Below are 14590 nucleotides of genomic sequence, written 5' to 3' on the forward strand. Positions count from 1 at the left end.
ATTTGCCAGTGGCAAGAATAACAACTATTTTGAGAACCTTGGAAAGTATTTTACAGTTGGTTACAAGTTTTACCTGATAAGCTTGTGTGTGTGTGTGTGTTGTTGTGCTTATATAAATGTTGCATGTGTGTGTTACCAGAGACAGAAAGTCCAAAGGAAATACTCGTTATGACTCATCTGTTCTATGTCCAAAAATCCATGATGAACAGACACACATGAAAAAAAAACATGAAAATCAAGCTCAGACTTTCTTTAACGTCACAGAAAGTGCAAAAGATCAAGTCTTTCATGTTTTTCTACAATGTCCCATCTATTTCAGATGGAAACGTTTCTAAAGCAAATATTTAGCGTAACGTCTGTGACAGGTCAGGTTGACAAGGCTCATTAATAACAACTACGACTGTAGTCTGACAAAGTAAAGGAGCTGAGAAGAGGTTCTGCACAGTGAGACAGGAAATGAAAATGGGGAGAAAAATAGTAGTAGTGAGTGTTGTGGCTCATTGTGTAAATGTGAGCATCTTTGAATGAAGTCTTGAGGAAAATGAATATAAAAGTGAACTGTGTCATTGCCTTTTAACAGACTGAAGCATCCACGTTCCATACCCCATATCTTATTTGATCTATTTATTTATCACCCACCTGTACATAACCATGCACTTATAAATCTGCTTATTAGACTGTAAAGCCTCCACACTACCTACTGAGTGTATTCTTTAACCCCCCACCCCACCCCCACCACCCACTTCGCTTAAAGCTAGTTTTCCTCTGCTGCTCCAGGCTAATGAACCCTGGCTGCTCTTATCTGCTCTTATAGATTTCTCCAGCTGGTCCTGCAGTGCTGCAGTCAAACATGCGAGCCAACACCTTTCCTCCTCTGTAATCCATGATGCCGAAAGAAGTCAATTTATAGCGATCGGGCTAATGGGGGGATCATTAACGGTTAAAGGGTGGATTAAGTTTCAGCTACCTTATGATACCCTCCTTCCTTCCTTGATTTTAAAAGCACTAAGAAGCAGGAAGTTTGAATGTGGTGTAAAGATATTTAAAGTCCAAGAAAAAACAAACTTTGCTGAATACAACTTTAATTGTAAGACGAGTCAGGTGATATTTTTATGCCAAAATGACTCATATATGGCTTTTCTACTGTATTTGAGCACTGAAAGCAGCTTTATGCAAAATGTCTCATTCACCTCTTCATGGTGCTTTGGACACATTAATCAACTAACAAGAATTTAGTGGACAGGTTACGGTTATGGTCAGTGAGACCTCACAAAAGGTTTCAACTGTAAACGTTAACAGGTTGTAGCCAAAAGGTTTAAGGGCTGCGAGAGTTGAGGCTCGGGTGTGAAATTCATGGTATTCAACGGTTTTATCGGTTTTTATCGTTATTTTTTAACCGTTTTTATCGTTAACTTGGTTTCCCTGGGTCTTTTCCCGTGTGTTATGAATAAATCTTCTCTTTTTTGGTACCGGTACTAGTTTTATTCTGTTGTGTTTATCCGCGACACCTTAAAGGCCGGTCCATGAAAATATTGTCGGTTCGTAGCGCAAAAACTGTTGGGGGGCCGCTGAAGTAACAGACAAATATAATATTTCAGTTTCACTCACCAGGACTGCAGGAAAGAATTCCTTGGATGACACGTCATGTTTGTTGTTAGATAATTCCATTAAAACCAATTGAAAAAGGCACCAGCACCACCAACATGCCTGAGAGCTCCAGTTCAGCGACTTGAACTGTTTGAGGTGACAGATGATGGCAAACATGTGGCACGCCTGTCAAAGTCAAGCCAGTAACTGAGACCTGAGCTGGTATCCTTGTGACCTGTGTGCATAAAGGCCCCGTCTGTAAACATGTCTCTGATTGCTAGTTGGACGTCTGTGGGATTGTCTCTGTGGCCACCAGAACTGCGTCTTTTTGGCACTTCCACATAGGCATCATTTTTTCTTCTTCTCTTTAGTCTCATAATTTACCACAGCATGGCAACACAGTCATTTTGGTTCTTTTCCTTAAACGCTAACCTTGTGAGTCATCTCCTTTTATAATAAACCCCTGTGTGTCTTGTCTTTCAATTGTGGTTTATTTTATGCTCCCACTCTTCTGTTTTGGGCTGAGCTGCATCAAAGATCTGTGTTTAAATCCAACTCGAGACATCTGTCGTTATTTTTTTCTCTCCCTTCCATCTTCTCTCCTCGTCTTTTCATAAACTGTTTAATGAAGAGTAATGCTGGTAATCTCTATGAAAACATCTCTCTGTGTCCTCTCCATTTGCTGTTGGTCTTAACGTCTCTGCCTTTTTGCTTCTCGAAATTCTTCCCAGCTTTTCCGTCGTCACAGTGGGAGGCGCAGCAAACACACTGTAACCAAAGACGCACAGCCACACATTTATTCGCCGTTGTGAGAGAGATGTAAACCGGGTAGTCACACATTTAAATTAGCGGTGGCAGATGCTTGGAATCCGCTGCTGTGCTGCTGTGAGGAATAGTGGTGTTTCTTTCACTTCAGGCCTTTCACAGCACTTTCAACTCCCAGCCTACTTGTTCAGTTTTTCAACAGTTTCACCTCCTTTTTGTCTGCTACTCTGCCGTGTGGCCTTTGATGTTTTTGAAAAAAGTAAAGAGAGCGTGAGCGAGAAGCACAGAGGCATGTTTTATCCTCCCACACAGTCACATGCTCTGGTGTATGGCTGTACGCTCCCTGAGACGGGGACCTCTGCACAGCGGTGCTCTGTTGCCGTACTTTGAGCTGCCGTGGCAACAACTTGGGAGATGCGTTTTTGTTTGTATCTGGTTTTGAGTGGCAGCTTGAAAACGCTGCCTGACACCTGCGCGGTGACGACGTTGCTCGCCAAGGCGCAGGACAGAAAGGGTCCAAAAACTCCTGCTGTGTGTTTTCCATGTCTGTTGATCATGTGTAAACACCTTGCCACAAGGGTGTACTTGAAAAAGGGTTCTGCTTTTGTCTACTTTGTTCATTGCTGTGTGTGAGTTCGTCCATGTGAATTCATGTTTGTTATATCTGCTGGCTTTCTTTTTTTTCCTCGGTAGGTGGCAGGAGGGGGTATGGTTTCACGTTGTTAGCAGGGTGGGTGGGTAAGTCTCTATAAACACGCTCAAAAAGCTATTTGAAAAGGTTTGTCAAGGAGAGTGGGGTGGGGTTTTGTTTTGTTTTTTGGCTTTTTTTGTTTTTACCTTTATAAAATCCATTGGAGTGTGTTATCACTCTACCAGTCATGAAACGTCTAAAGAAATGTTTTTGTGCCATCAGAAGGCACAGGACGGCTTTTCTGTTTTGGATGAAGGGAAAACCCCAGTTTTCCAAAACGTGGTACTGCAGCTTTCACGGCCATTGGAGCCTAAAAAGCTTGTGATCATAATCTAAAACTATAGTTCCTGTTTTAAATGAATGGGCACTTATTGACAGAATGCATTTCCCTATTTTCACTGTCTGTGTGTGTGTGGGGGGCTGTTAGTAATTAATATGGTCATCTCAAGCACCGGCTCGGGCTATAAGCACAGAAGCCCCACCCCCTTGCTGTGAGACCCTCTGTTTGTATGGGCCAGCCAATCAGAGGAAGGAGAGGACAGCCATTTTTTTTCCGGGGAAACAAACAACAAACACTCTGGGAGGCAGCTCATTCTATAGACAGTGCTTATTTTTAAGGGAATATTATTGTATTATGTGTATATTCATTTTGTTTTCTTCTGTTTTTAAAATGCTTTTACTACTAAGAAGTCTGTGAGTCTGCAGTAATAAAGGTAGCAATGGCAGCTGTTGAGAAATGATGACTCAAACATTATGTAGGAGTAAAAGGTATTTCAACATGATTAACTTTAACTTGTTCTAATATCATCCTATAGTATATTTGGCTACAAAGTTTTATTAGGATTCATTCAAAACGTTTTGAGCGATTGTGTTTATAAACAGATGACGTGCACACAAATGCTGCCAGAAACATCCTTAGCAGAGGTAAAAATGCATGTAAAGTTACTCTTAGTGCAGGCTAAAGGCTGCAGCTGGTGCAGGGATTTTAATACAGTTTTGTGAATGATTGTCTTAGGATGAATTGTGGAATGTACAGACTTTGAAATGTAGAAATTAAAAATAACAGTTGTTTTGTTTTATTAGTTTTTGTTTTTTGTTGCTATTTGTTTCCAAGGAAACAAAGGAATTGTAATTCCTTAAAAACAACAACAACTTAACACTATCTGTGAAGAAAGTAGCAGCAGCGCAATATTGATGAAACACAAGTGATAAATGTTGGCCGATACTGATGTCGAGCTGGTAATACCTTAATGGACTGTGTTAGCCTCAGTGAGCTCTTCATCTATTTGGCTTTTTTTAAGCTTTACTTTGATGACTTTTATAACCTGCAGCATCGGACTCTGTTTTATGTTGTATTTAATGCTAAATAGCAAAGGATGAAAGGCTAACCAAAGATGTCGAACACTGTAAACATGCTGCAGTGTTTATAACCATACTAGAATACTGATGTTATCTTTTATCTTCAAGCACCACTGTGCTTAAGTACTAACCTTGTTTTTGCTCCCGATTAACCATCAGCAGAGACAGGAGAGACAAATCCCCCATTAACAGCCAAATAAGAAAAAGCAAAGTTGAATTTGGCGTGAACCTAAAGCGGCCACGAGGTTAAGAATTGTGTCACATGACCACATCATCTTTTGGTTCTCTGTCATGAGCGTGTTATTCTTCCTTTATGCGAGCTTACTCTCCATGCTAACAACACCAGTAGCTAACAAAAAAAAGGGGGGGGGGGTTATGCATTGTGAAACATATCGCTGTGTTTGAAATGCAACCCCAGTGGCTATTAAAGACATATCGATCATATTCTATACATAGAAATGCAGAAACTTAAATGTGGCTCAGCACAGCCAAATCTAATTAGCATGCACATGAATTCACCACCTCATGTGTAACAAAGAGATAAAGAAGCATGAGAGGGATTATTAATCTTTGCTGACAACTCCACATGTGCAGCTGGCACATTTCAGCAGCTGCATAGCACTTGGCAGAGGTGTGCTCTCAACTGAGTGTCGTCTAGTTATGTGACTGCGTTTATCTGTGTCTATCTTTTTGCCTTAAGAGTGTGTGTGTGTGTGTGTGTGTGCGTGCGTGCGTGCGTGCGTGCGTGCGTGCGTGCGTGCGTGCGTGCGCGTGCGTGTGTGTGTGTGTGTCAGCAGTCATTAGGACTTGGCAGGCAGTCAGTTTGTATTGCTGATGCTGACAAGCTTGTCTGGGAAAGATTGGAACATACTCCCTGAGCTCGTTTTTATGACACGCACTAACTGTGTGTGTGTGTGTGTGTGTGTGTGTGTGTGTGTGTTGTGTCATAGCTGTTTAACATGCGCACGCCAATTTAAGTTGGCAGAGGCCCCTCTTCACTAAAGTTAAGAGTTTTGACAGGAGGCTGTTCGATCTGGTTCCTGTCCTCTTGTTTGTCCATCTGCATTTCGATTCACTTGCTGTCTATCCAACTTAACTTCGCCTTGTCCTACAGCATATACACGTAACAGCAACAGGAAAGTTTGCTTTTGTATTTATTTGCTTGTTTTTGTAATTTTCTAACAGGCAATTTCTCAGAGACCTGAACTGGTGAAGGACTCGCACCGCTGGCTGGCTGAGACTAAGGTTTGATTCAGCTTTTGTCCCTGGAGAGAACCATTCTTACACACACAAATAATACAGTCAAGACATAGTGAAGATTTTTGTTTTAACAAGGGATTATATACAATATTAACATAAGGGTTTGCCAGAGTTGGCTTAAAACTAATTTGCATCTGCAGTTCTTTGCCAGGTTACATGGCGAAGATCATAAACGTAAATTACAAAACAAACAAAGCGTCCGCACACCTATGAGAAAATAGACATCAGTGTTCATATTCTGTGAGTTTTTAAAGCTGGTGATAGAGCTGCAGTTCTTAATGAAAAAGAAAGCAGAGGGATGAAAACGTACAGCGCAGTCTTAAGTTGAAGATAACCTTGTAGATTTGACAGATTCTGCTGTGCGAAAGTTTAAAAAATGAGGCGGTGGAGGAGCTGCCAGACCGTTTAAGATCTTTAATACCAAACACATCTCGGAAAATGATTTCATATTTTTCAGACTCATTAAATGACGTCTCGCCAGACTTTTTTGTCCAGTTTTTTTAAGGTTTTTTTTTATAAAGAGACTCCTGTGCTTTAGTGACTGTTTCCTCAGTTTGTCCCCAACATGCTAAACAACATGAAATATGAGCAAGATGGAAAGTGTGAGCAGCATGCAGTCAGAGGCAGCCTCTAGTTATCTGGCTTTACCTCATTTGACAGAAACGTGTGCATTTTCTTAATAAGTTGCTAAGAGTTCTGAACAACAATGGTTGAGTAGTTAAAACCTCAATTACCAAAACTGCATGAAGTCTTTCATGTCTGAATAAAACTGCTTTAAGCGATGCCAAAAATGTCTTCATGCCAGGAAAGCCCTCCACCATAGATGTGGAGATATATTTGTGCAAACATTTACTGTGGTAAAAACTTCTCAGAAAACTATGACGCTTCATTGTTGAACTATTTTGCTGTGCACCAATGTGTGCTTAGAGTTTGTAATAAATGTCAGTGTCATTCGAATGTCAATGAAAGTCAGATAAGAGTTGAGATTTACCAGGTTCCCCAACGATAGCTGTAAATTAAACTTCTCACAGACGTGCAGCCATATCTTGTTATCATCGGTGCTTTTATATCAGTTATCAGTTTCCATGATGTTCTCGCGGGGCTCATGCGACAGAGGAGATGCTCGCTGTCGTCCTCTGCCCTTTTAGCTGCCACCTGCCTTTCTCCGAGACAAATCAATCCCCGTTTATTGTTGTAAACTTTCAAAAGAAATGTGTAATTAAAGCTGTGGCTGTGATGCATGATACCGTGTTAAAATGTGTTTGCACAATTTGTAGTGTTTATCACTGTAATGTATCTCCTGTCAGAAATTCTCTCAGAGTAATGTGCATTTACAAGAGTAAAACGCTGGAGAACAAGGGAGGTAATTAGCTCCCTTGTTAAGAGTTTTTATGGTAGTATAATGTAGGTATGATTTACAGGCTTACAGTGCACAGTTGGAATAACAATTGAACCAGTCATTTGGCTCTGCTGTGGAAGCCTGTTGTAGGAAACAGTAAATTTACACTGCTGTGCTCATTTTGTGTGGTTTGGTTTTTTTTCTGACGTGACTTTACAACCTGGGTCTGGATTCAGCTAAAAGACAAAAATGAAAAAATAATAATGTTGAGATTTGAGCTGTAAACTGGCAGCTTAGACAGGAAAACGCCTTTGAAAGTAATGAAAAATTAAGTTGAAATGATTTGGCTGCACAGGGAAAATAAGGATCAGGAAGTTTTGTCCTCTTAATTAAACTCCTGCTCAGTGTCCTTTGCATTGATTGGCGTGCAGGATTCTATGTTAGAAAACCCAGAAAATCCCTTGTCATGTTCCAACTTGTGTATTAAATGTAGTGTGTCATGCTGGGGCCTGAGGCTGGCTGGCCTGATCCCCTCCACAGTTTTCAGACTAACTACAACAATGTTTGTATTTATTAAACCAACCAGACCAAGCTGCGCTGGCTGTGTGAGGAGGTGCGTGAGCGCGACACTAGAGAACAGCGCCTGAGGAGGCAACATCAGCAGACCAAGGATCAGTTGAAGGCCCTCAGGCAAAGCCGCGACTCAGAGCAGAGAGCTCTCCTGCAGCGCCTGGACCAACAGGAGAAGCTGATGCACTCTCTCAGCACTGAAAAGAAAGGTAGAATCTAATTGGAGAAACGCCTTCATGTTGATTTCACTCACACTCGGGATGCCCCTGCACAGCATCAGGCGACACAAATCACAGTCATTCTGCCTGTAAAGGCAGCTAGCAGCTGTTAGAGTGCACAGGATGAGAAGTCCTTTAGTTCTCCATGCTCTCAGCATTCACGAGGGTGAGAAGTTGTACTTATCACAGCCAGCTCTCCATGAAAGTCTCCTCTCTCTCTAATGGTTCCTTTTGATTAACACAGCTGTCAGACTCCAATCTCCCGTTTTCATCCTCTCACATTTACATGTAATCACACCATCATTAAGAAAGTCATTCAGTGCAGGCGTGTGACAGAAGTGTTTTTGTTGCTCACTGTTTGTTGTGTTTTGCTGTAATGGATGCTGGTGAAAATGACTGTGTGTGTGCCTGAATCATTGTTTTTTGTTTGTTACGATGGGTCTGACTGTTTGTAGTTGCAGATGTTTGAGAAAGAATCTTAATGGTTTGTGAACTTTGAGCCTCGCGTGGAAAGATGACTTGTTTTTCCCAGTGTGAGCCCCGTTTTTGACTGAATTTCTCTTAATGAGCTGTAACTGGCAGAGGAAGAGAAGCTTGTTTTCAGCGCTTCGTCTGAACAATACGGGGAAATGAACCTAATTTGTGTTCCATTACCAGAGATCTAAAAGACACAGGGGGACTGGAGACAGCTGGATAGCTGGCTATGGTCAAGGAGATGGAAACAGAGCTAGCTATCTGTTTACATTTTTCTTTTCTTTCGAGTAAAGTGATTGGACAATTCAGTTAATGATACACTCGCAAGATCATTTCGATCACCTTTGGAATCAGCTCCTCCCGTCTCTGGATCAGCAGTTTGAGTCTGCACTGCAGGCAGGAGCAGTGATGTGGTCTCTTTAGTAGTTAGAGCTAAGAGTAATCTTTTGTCACAGCAGCAGTATCTGAGTATTGAAGGTGTGGATTTTATAACCTCTGCTATAAACTCTTCTTCTCAGTAACGGCTGTAATTACATGGTGCATTTTGCAACTATATCCTCAACCATGCATTATGGTAAATACTAATTAATGAATATTCTCAAAGGGGGAGCTGTATTCTCGTGAGCTCTGAGAGCTGCTTGTTTTTATCTCAACACATTAGCCATTATTGCCAGCACTCAGCGGAGACATTGTGTGGTGTACAGGATTTGTGTCAGATTGCGGTTGCGGTTTGTGTATTTTTCCTAAGACCTTTCATCACTTGTGCAGTGCTCCCTGTTGGCCCTTTCCCTTAAAAACAGGTCTGCAGTGTATGTGTGGAAACAGCTGTTCTAGTATTACAGCTCCTCCTGCAGCTGAGACGGGCTGGACGTGTCGGTCAGCGGAGACACTGAGCTGTGAAAACGTAGCGTCTGTCACAGTTACATGTTTCAGATCATCAAACCAGTTTTTAGATTAGTAAAGAGAAGTCGAGTAAATACGATGATTTTGACCGCATGGCATTAAAAACTGTGTAATTCTGTTAAATTAAAACCACAGAATCTCATATTTCATGGCTTTTCCTAAAATGGGCTTATTGGTAAAGTACTGAAATTTGGGGTGTGTGGGGGTAAAAAAAATATGAACTTAGAACAACCAAAGACGCTGCTGTGAAATTACCAATTACCTAACATTAGGGCTGCTCAATTAATCGAATTTTAATCACGATTACGATCTGGGCTTTCAACGATCATTAAAAATGACTGAGCCGATTATTAGCCCCTCCCTAATTTATCCGCGACACCTTAAAGGCCGGTCTGTGAAAATATTGTCGGGCATAAACCGTCCGTGGCGCAAAAAAGGTTGGAGACCGCTGATTAAGAGGACCCGAGGGAAGCTCGGAAAGCTAAGCAGAAGTTATTTGGAGAGTGACTGCCGTTGGTTGAAAAGAGAGTTTAAAAAACAAACTTCAGTGGTGTTGCACACTATTTTATATTATTTTTTTAAAGTCATTGTTAACCCTTTAAATCCGGTCAGAGCAGCACGCTCCGTTTTGCGTAACTATTTTTAAATCCCTGTAGAACCTGAACCTTGTAAGCTAGCGCAATAATTTGTTTTGCATATGAAACCGGAGGAGTTGTACTTACATCTGATGCCATCAGCTTGTCCTCGGTCACGGTTTCCTTCCACATATAGCTTTGCAAAAATTGCATAAAAAGCGCTTGCAGGAACAAAAACATAATATTCCAGAAACACGCTTTGCCGATCCTATCAGCTGTTCGTAACACTTCCCACAGTGAAATGATGCACCTGCTGTTTTCTTTGCAAATTTGCATCATAGGATTGTTTTTTGTTTTTCCTGCAGTATATAAAAATTGCTGTATCTCCAAAATAAAACTATGAAGACACTCAAAATAAATTTCCTGTTGTTGTAAACTTTTTTTTGCAACTTTATTGTATTTAAAGTTTTAAGGGATAAACCTCTTAAATTTCTCCAAGTAGAAATATATGTAAACAAAACAAAAGCGATTTTCAATTTTTTTTGTAGTTTATTGCACTTTTTTGCAATTTATGTAATTACTATGGACTTAATGCATACATATTATTAAAATATGGGCTATAACAGTTGCATAGCAAATTGAAATGCTCCCACAAATGGCACTACAGCATGTAAAAAAATAATATAAGCTCTGGTGGACTTGGTTCTATAGTAGGTCTTAAAGGGTTAAATAAATATCGTCAAATAATCGTGATCTCAATTTCAGTGAAAATAATCGTGATTATCATTTTTGCCATAATCGAGCAGCCCTACCTAACATCACAATGGTTTACACACATTTTTTAAACTTTAAGGCTTCCAAAATTATCTGGATGTGATTCATAAATATGTAACTACAGTGGCTAAATATAAATAAAATAAATAAATCCAGATCAGAGCAGCTGATCGAGGTGACGAGGTCGCGGGGTGTGGTCGCAGGTTTGGTGATCAGAGGCAGACGTGAACTAGATGATAAACTTTGACTCTTCTACTTTTACAGTACCGTATTTCCCGGACTACAAAGCGCACCTGAATATTAGCCGCACAAGCTAAAATCAGGGGAAAATCCTGTTTTGTACATACATTAGCCGCACCTGACCAAAAGCCGCAGGTGTTTCAATATTGACTTATCATATGTAAGAGAATATGCACAAAGCGAATTGTCAGGAAAAAGATGGCTGTTTGGAGACACACCCCTTTTATTAATATTTTGAAAATCAAGTTATGGGTACATATTTGCACATGTGCTGTGCTTCATAAATGAGTAACAAATGTAGTACATAACAGTAACCTACAGCACACCAGAAAAATAGATTCAGACTACCTTTTAGGCTCAGGTGCAGTGACACGGCTTTAACAAGAAGAAAAGTCAGCCATTCACCATCATCTTTCTGCCCACTAAAACCACCAAAGTCCTCTTCTCCAGTGTCGGAAACGAACAGGCTCAGGATGGCTTCGTCATCCACTCTCAGCTTCTTTCCTTCGTTGTCACTTTCAAAACCAAAGATAATCCTCATTGTCATTGTCAGTGTCAGAGTCGAACACCCTCTGAAGGGCCGTGGCGGTGTCCTCCTCTTTATCATGCAACAGTCCAGCCCTTCGAAATCCGTTGGTGATCATGGATGTTTGCGCACTTTTCCACGCTGTCAGAATCCACCAGTGGAGTTGGGCATAACTTGCTTTTTGCAAGTTTATCGCCGCTCATCATCCAGCTGAACGCGTAGCGCTACTTTGAAGTTTGTTTTTCGCGCTACTTGTACGGCACTACGTTGCCTGGCGGATGGACATGTGACCAACATACCACTCTTGAACCCCGATCCTTCCGCCAGGCAACGTAGTGCCGTACAACAGCGGAACAAACAAAACAAATCGTCTTACGATATGACAAAAATCATGGACAATCTATAGAAAAGCCGCACCTGACTAAAAGCCGCAGGGTTCAAAGCTTGTGCAAAAAGTAGCGGCTTATAGCCCGACAATTACGGTAATTAATAAAAAATATGTTTCTTACATTTTTGTGGGTAACTGTGAGGTCAGATTTAAAAAGGAGGCAATCAGCTGTTCAGTCGTTGTCAGTGTTTATTGTAGCTCAGCTACAAAACGTGTAGCTGCGCTACATCCAGAATAAACTTAACTCTTCATAATGTTCTTTCTCTGTAATACTTCAATTATTTGCTAGTTATTCTGTATACTTATTATCACTTATTAGTTAATTGTTTTGCCCTGTTTAACTTTACAATCTGTAATGAAATTATCAAAATCATTTATAAAACTAATGAAAACCCTCAAAATGTTATTTTAATACTCGTTTTGTTGAATCTTAAATTTAATTTCAATCTTAAATTTCAATAATTAGAAGGAAATTAGTAACTGAACTTCTTCAAGAAATGATTTATTTGCCATTAGTGCTGTGGTAGGATGGAGTCAAAATTAGCCCTCCTGGTGCTTCTTATGAGTTAGGGTATAATGGCAGTTCTAGTGTCAGGGGAAGCTATTCAGACCAAGCTGGATCTGTGTGAAAATGTAATCGCCCCATAAACCTAATAACTGGTTAACTCGCGATAAGTGGCAATGAGTCTTTGAGATCACTGTGGAGGAATTTAGTCTGCTCTCCTTAGCAGAATAGTTTGAATTCAGCCACATTGGAGGGTTTCCCAGAATGAACGGCATCCCCATCAGAATGAAGTCCAGACTTTGACTAGTGTGCTCCACTTGTGGATTATTGTCCTGCTGAATAATCCAATCAATCTTTAGGGCATTAAAACTACCTGGATTTTCTGGTGGTGAGCAGAATTCATGTTTCCATCGATTACAGCAAATCATCCAGGTCCTGAAGCTGCAAAGCAGCCCCAGAGCATCACACTACCACCACCATGTTTCACTGTTGCTATGATGTTCTATGCTACTTACACTTATGCTACATACCTTTTAGAAAATACAGCTTTTGTTTTGTCAGTCTTCAGAATCAAGATGAGCGACATAAGCAGTTTGTCCCTCATTTACCTGTCGGGGTAAAAATAATCCATCAGCACTGCACAGCACCGAGCTGTGTTTGGATTAGGGTTCATCACATGGCCAGAATGTAATCAGTATAAAACAAATCATCTTTTCTTGTGTTCTTGGAGGTTAAATGTCAGGAAATCACTTCTCCATTTAAAAAAGAAATGATATTTTTTATTATTAACTAAAACCCCAAGCAGGCTCGTGAATGACAACAGCATCCTGTTACACTTAAACTGCAAAATGATGCAATTAGTAATAGTTGTTTCATCAAGAAGCTGTATTGGTTTCAGATATTAAAAACATCCAGCACCTGCACAGGTGGACCAGGCATCACAATAGAAGCTAGTATTATTTGGCCTGGCCTTACACAGCTCATATGGACCACAGATATTACTGTGACATCTGACAACTCGCTCCATCAACTGCACCATCTCTTCTTACACACTGATGTCATTCCAGAGCTGCTGGAGAGAAGTCGCAAGAAAGAGGACGAAATGAGAAGCCTTCAGGTTAGTGTAAAATATATATAATATGGTTAGTTTGTGTTTAAGTTGGCAAAGTGCTGTGCAGAAGTCTTGAGCCACCCATCATTTCTCTTAACTTTACAGGGAAAATGTGGAATAGGTGCAGAGACCCATTGGAACATATGCAAACATACATGGAAATGCAGCAATAAGACAAACCGAGTTTGTACGATTCTACATGCTTGAAAGTCGGTCAGTATTTTGGTGTGACCATCTTTATTCTTCAGCACAGCCTGAACTCGCTTATCATTTATTTAAGTCGTCTTCAGGAACACAGTGTTTTGCTATTACGATATGCTTTTACTGAATAGGCAGTGTGTCTGGGGATCATTGTCATGCTGGAAAATGAAGCCATTACAAACTATTGCTTAAGAAGTCTTAATTAAAAATAGATAAAAACAATTTTAAAATAAAGTATGGCTCCTTGGAAGCTAAATATAAAGAAATTAATTGGAGACTCAAGATTTTTGCACAGTGCTGTATGTCTGGGTTTTGGTCATCTGAGCTCTCTGAGGGTGTGTTACAAACATTACTTCACAGCTGTAGGCCTGACAGACTCCTTGCTGCCGAGCTTGGACAAGAAGCTAATTACTGCGGACAAGATGGCTCGGAGTTTAAAAGCCACTCGAGGCCTTGTTTCTGTCTTTCAATACTGCAGCAGCTACACTTGGCAGGACACCAACCCACCTAGTCTCAAGTGGACTGGTCCTTTATTCACTATTAAACAGCAAGAAACACATGCACACACACAGGCAGCGAACCGTCTGAGAAGAGACCGTCTAGCTCTGTGTGACTGTGCACGGAGTCTGCGGGCTCATCTGTGGCTGCATAATGGCACCTGCCAGAGCTTGTGCACTGTTTTAGACACCACCGAGCTTTTAATTATGAAGGATGAGGAGACAGAGATGTAAAAAGAAAAGACGGTGTGAAGGACGTAGAGTTTAAAAAAAAGAAGTTGGGGGTGGGCTGAGGCGGGAAAAAAGTCCCCCTGTTAGAAACCATCAACACATTACAGGCACGGGGGAGAAGCAGTCGGTTGGAGGGAAGAGCAGGTGTGCGTTTGAGTGGCAGATAAGAGGCATAGCATCACTTATGCATCGTTAGAGAGGGAACATCAGTCAGGAGCTGGATGAGCGGCGAGAGCGGTTTGTCTTTGTGCGAGTGTGTCGGTGTGTGTGATAAGAAGTCTGTTGTGTGCTACAGACTCTCCCTAGCCCCTGCATTTCATTCCCTTGTTACCCGTTTGTTGGAGCACACTATTTCTCTCTTTTGTCAATTTGTTCC

General features: G+C 41.0%; 1 protein-coding gene across 6 annotated transcripts in view; it reads left to right on the top strand.

Moving 5' to 3' along the window:
• Nucleotides 1–14590, top strand: part of cep128 (centrosomal protein 128) — a 68321-nt gene that overhangs the window by 43996 nt on the left and 9735 nt on the right. For all 6 annotated transcript variants that reach the window (XM_086264892.1, XM_086264891.1, XM_086264887.1 and 3 more), the window contains 3 exons: nucleotides 5588–5647; nucleotides 7588–7780; nucleotides 13242–13291. In XM_086264892.1, coding sequence (XP_086121018.1) covers nucleotides 5588–5647; nucleotides 7588–7780; nucleotides 13242–13291 — 303 coding nt within the window. The remainder of the gene's footprint in view (nucleotides 1–5587; nucleotides 5648–7587; nucleotides 7781–13241; nucleotides 13292–14590) is intronic.

Source organism: Aulonocara sp. 'chitande type north' Nkhata Bay, linkage group LG15 (genome assembly GCF_057382095.1).
Source record: "Aulonocara sp. 'chitande type north' Nkhata Bay isolate Kocher_YH1m ecotype deep benthic linkage group LG15, A_spYH_male_GT1.1, whole genome shotgun sequence".
Classification (NCBI taxonomy): Eukaryota; Metazoa; Chordata; class Actinopteri; order Cichliformes; family Cichlidae; genus Aulonocara; species Aulonocara sp. 'chitande type north' Nkhata Bay.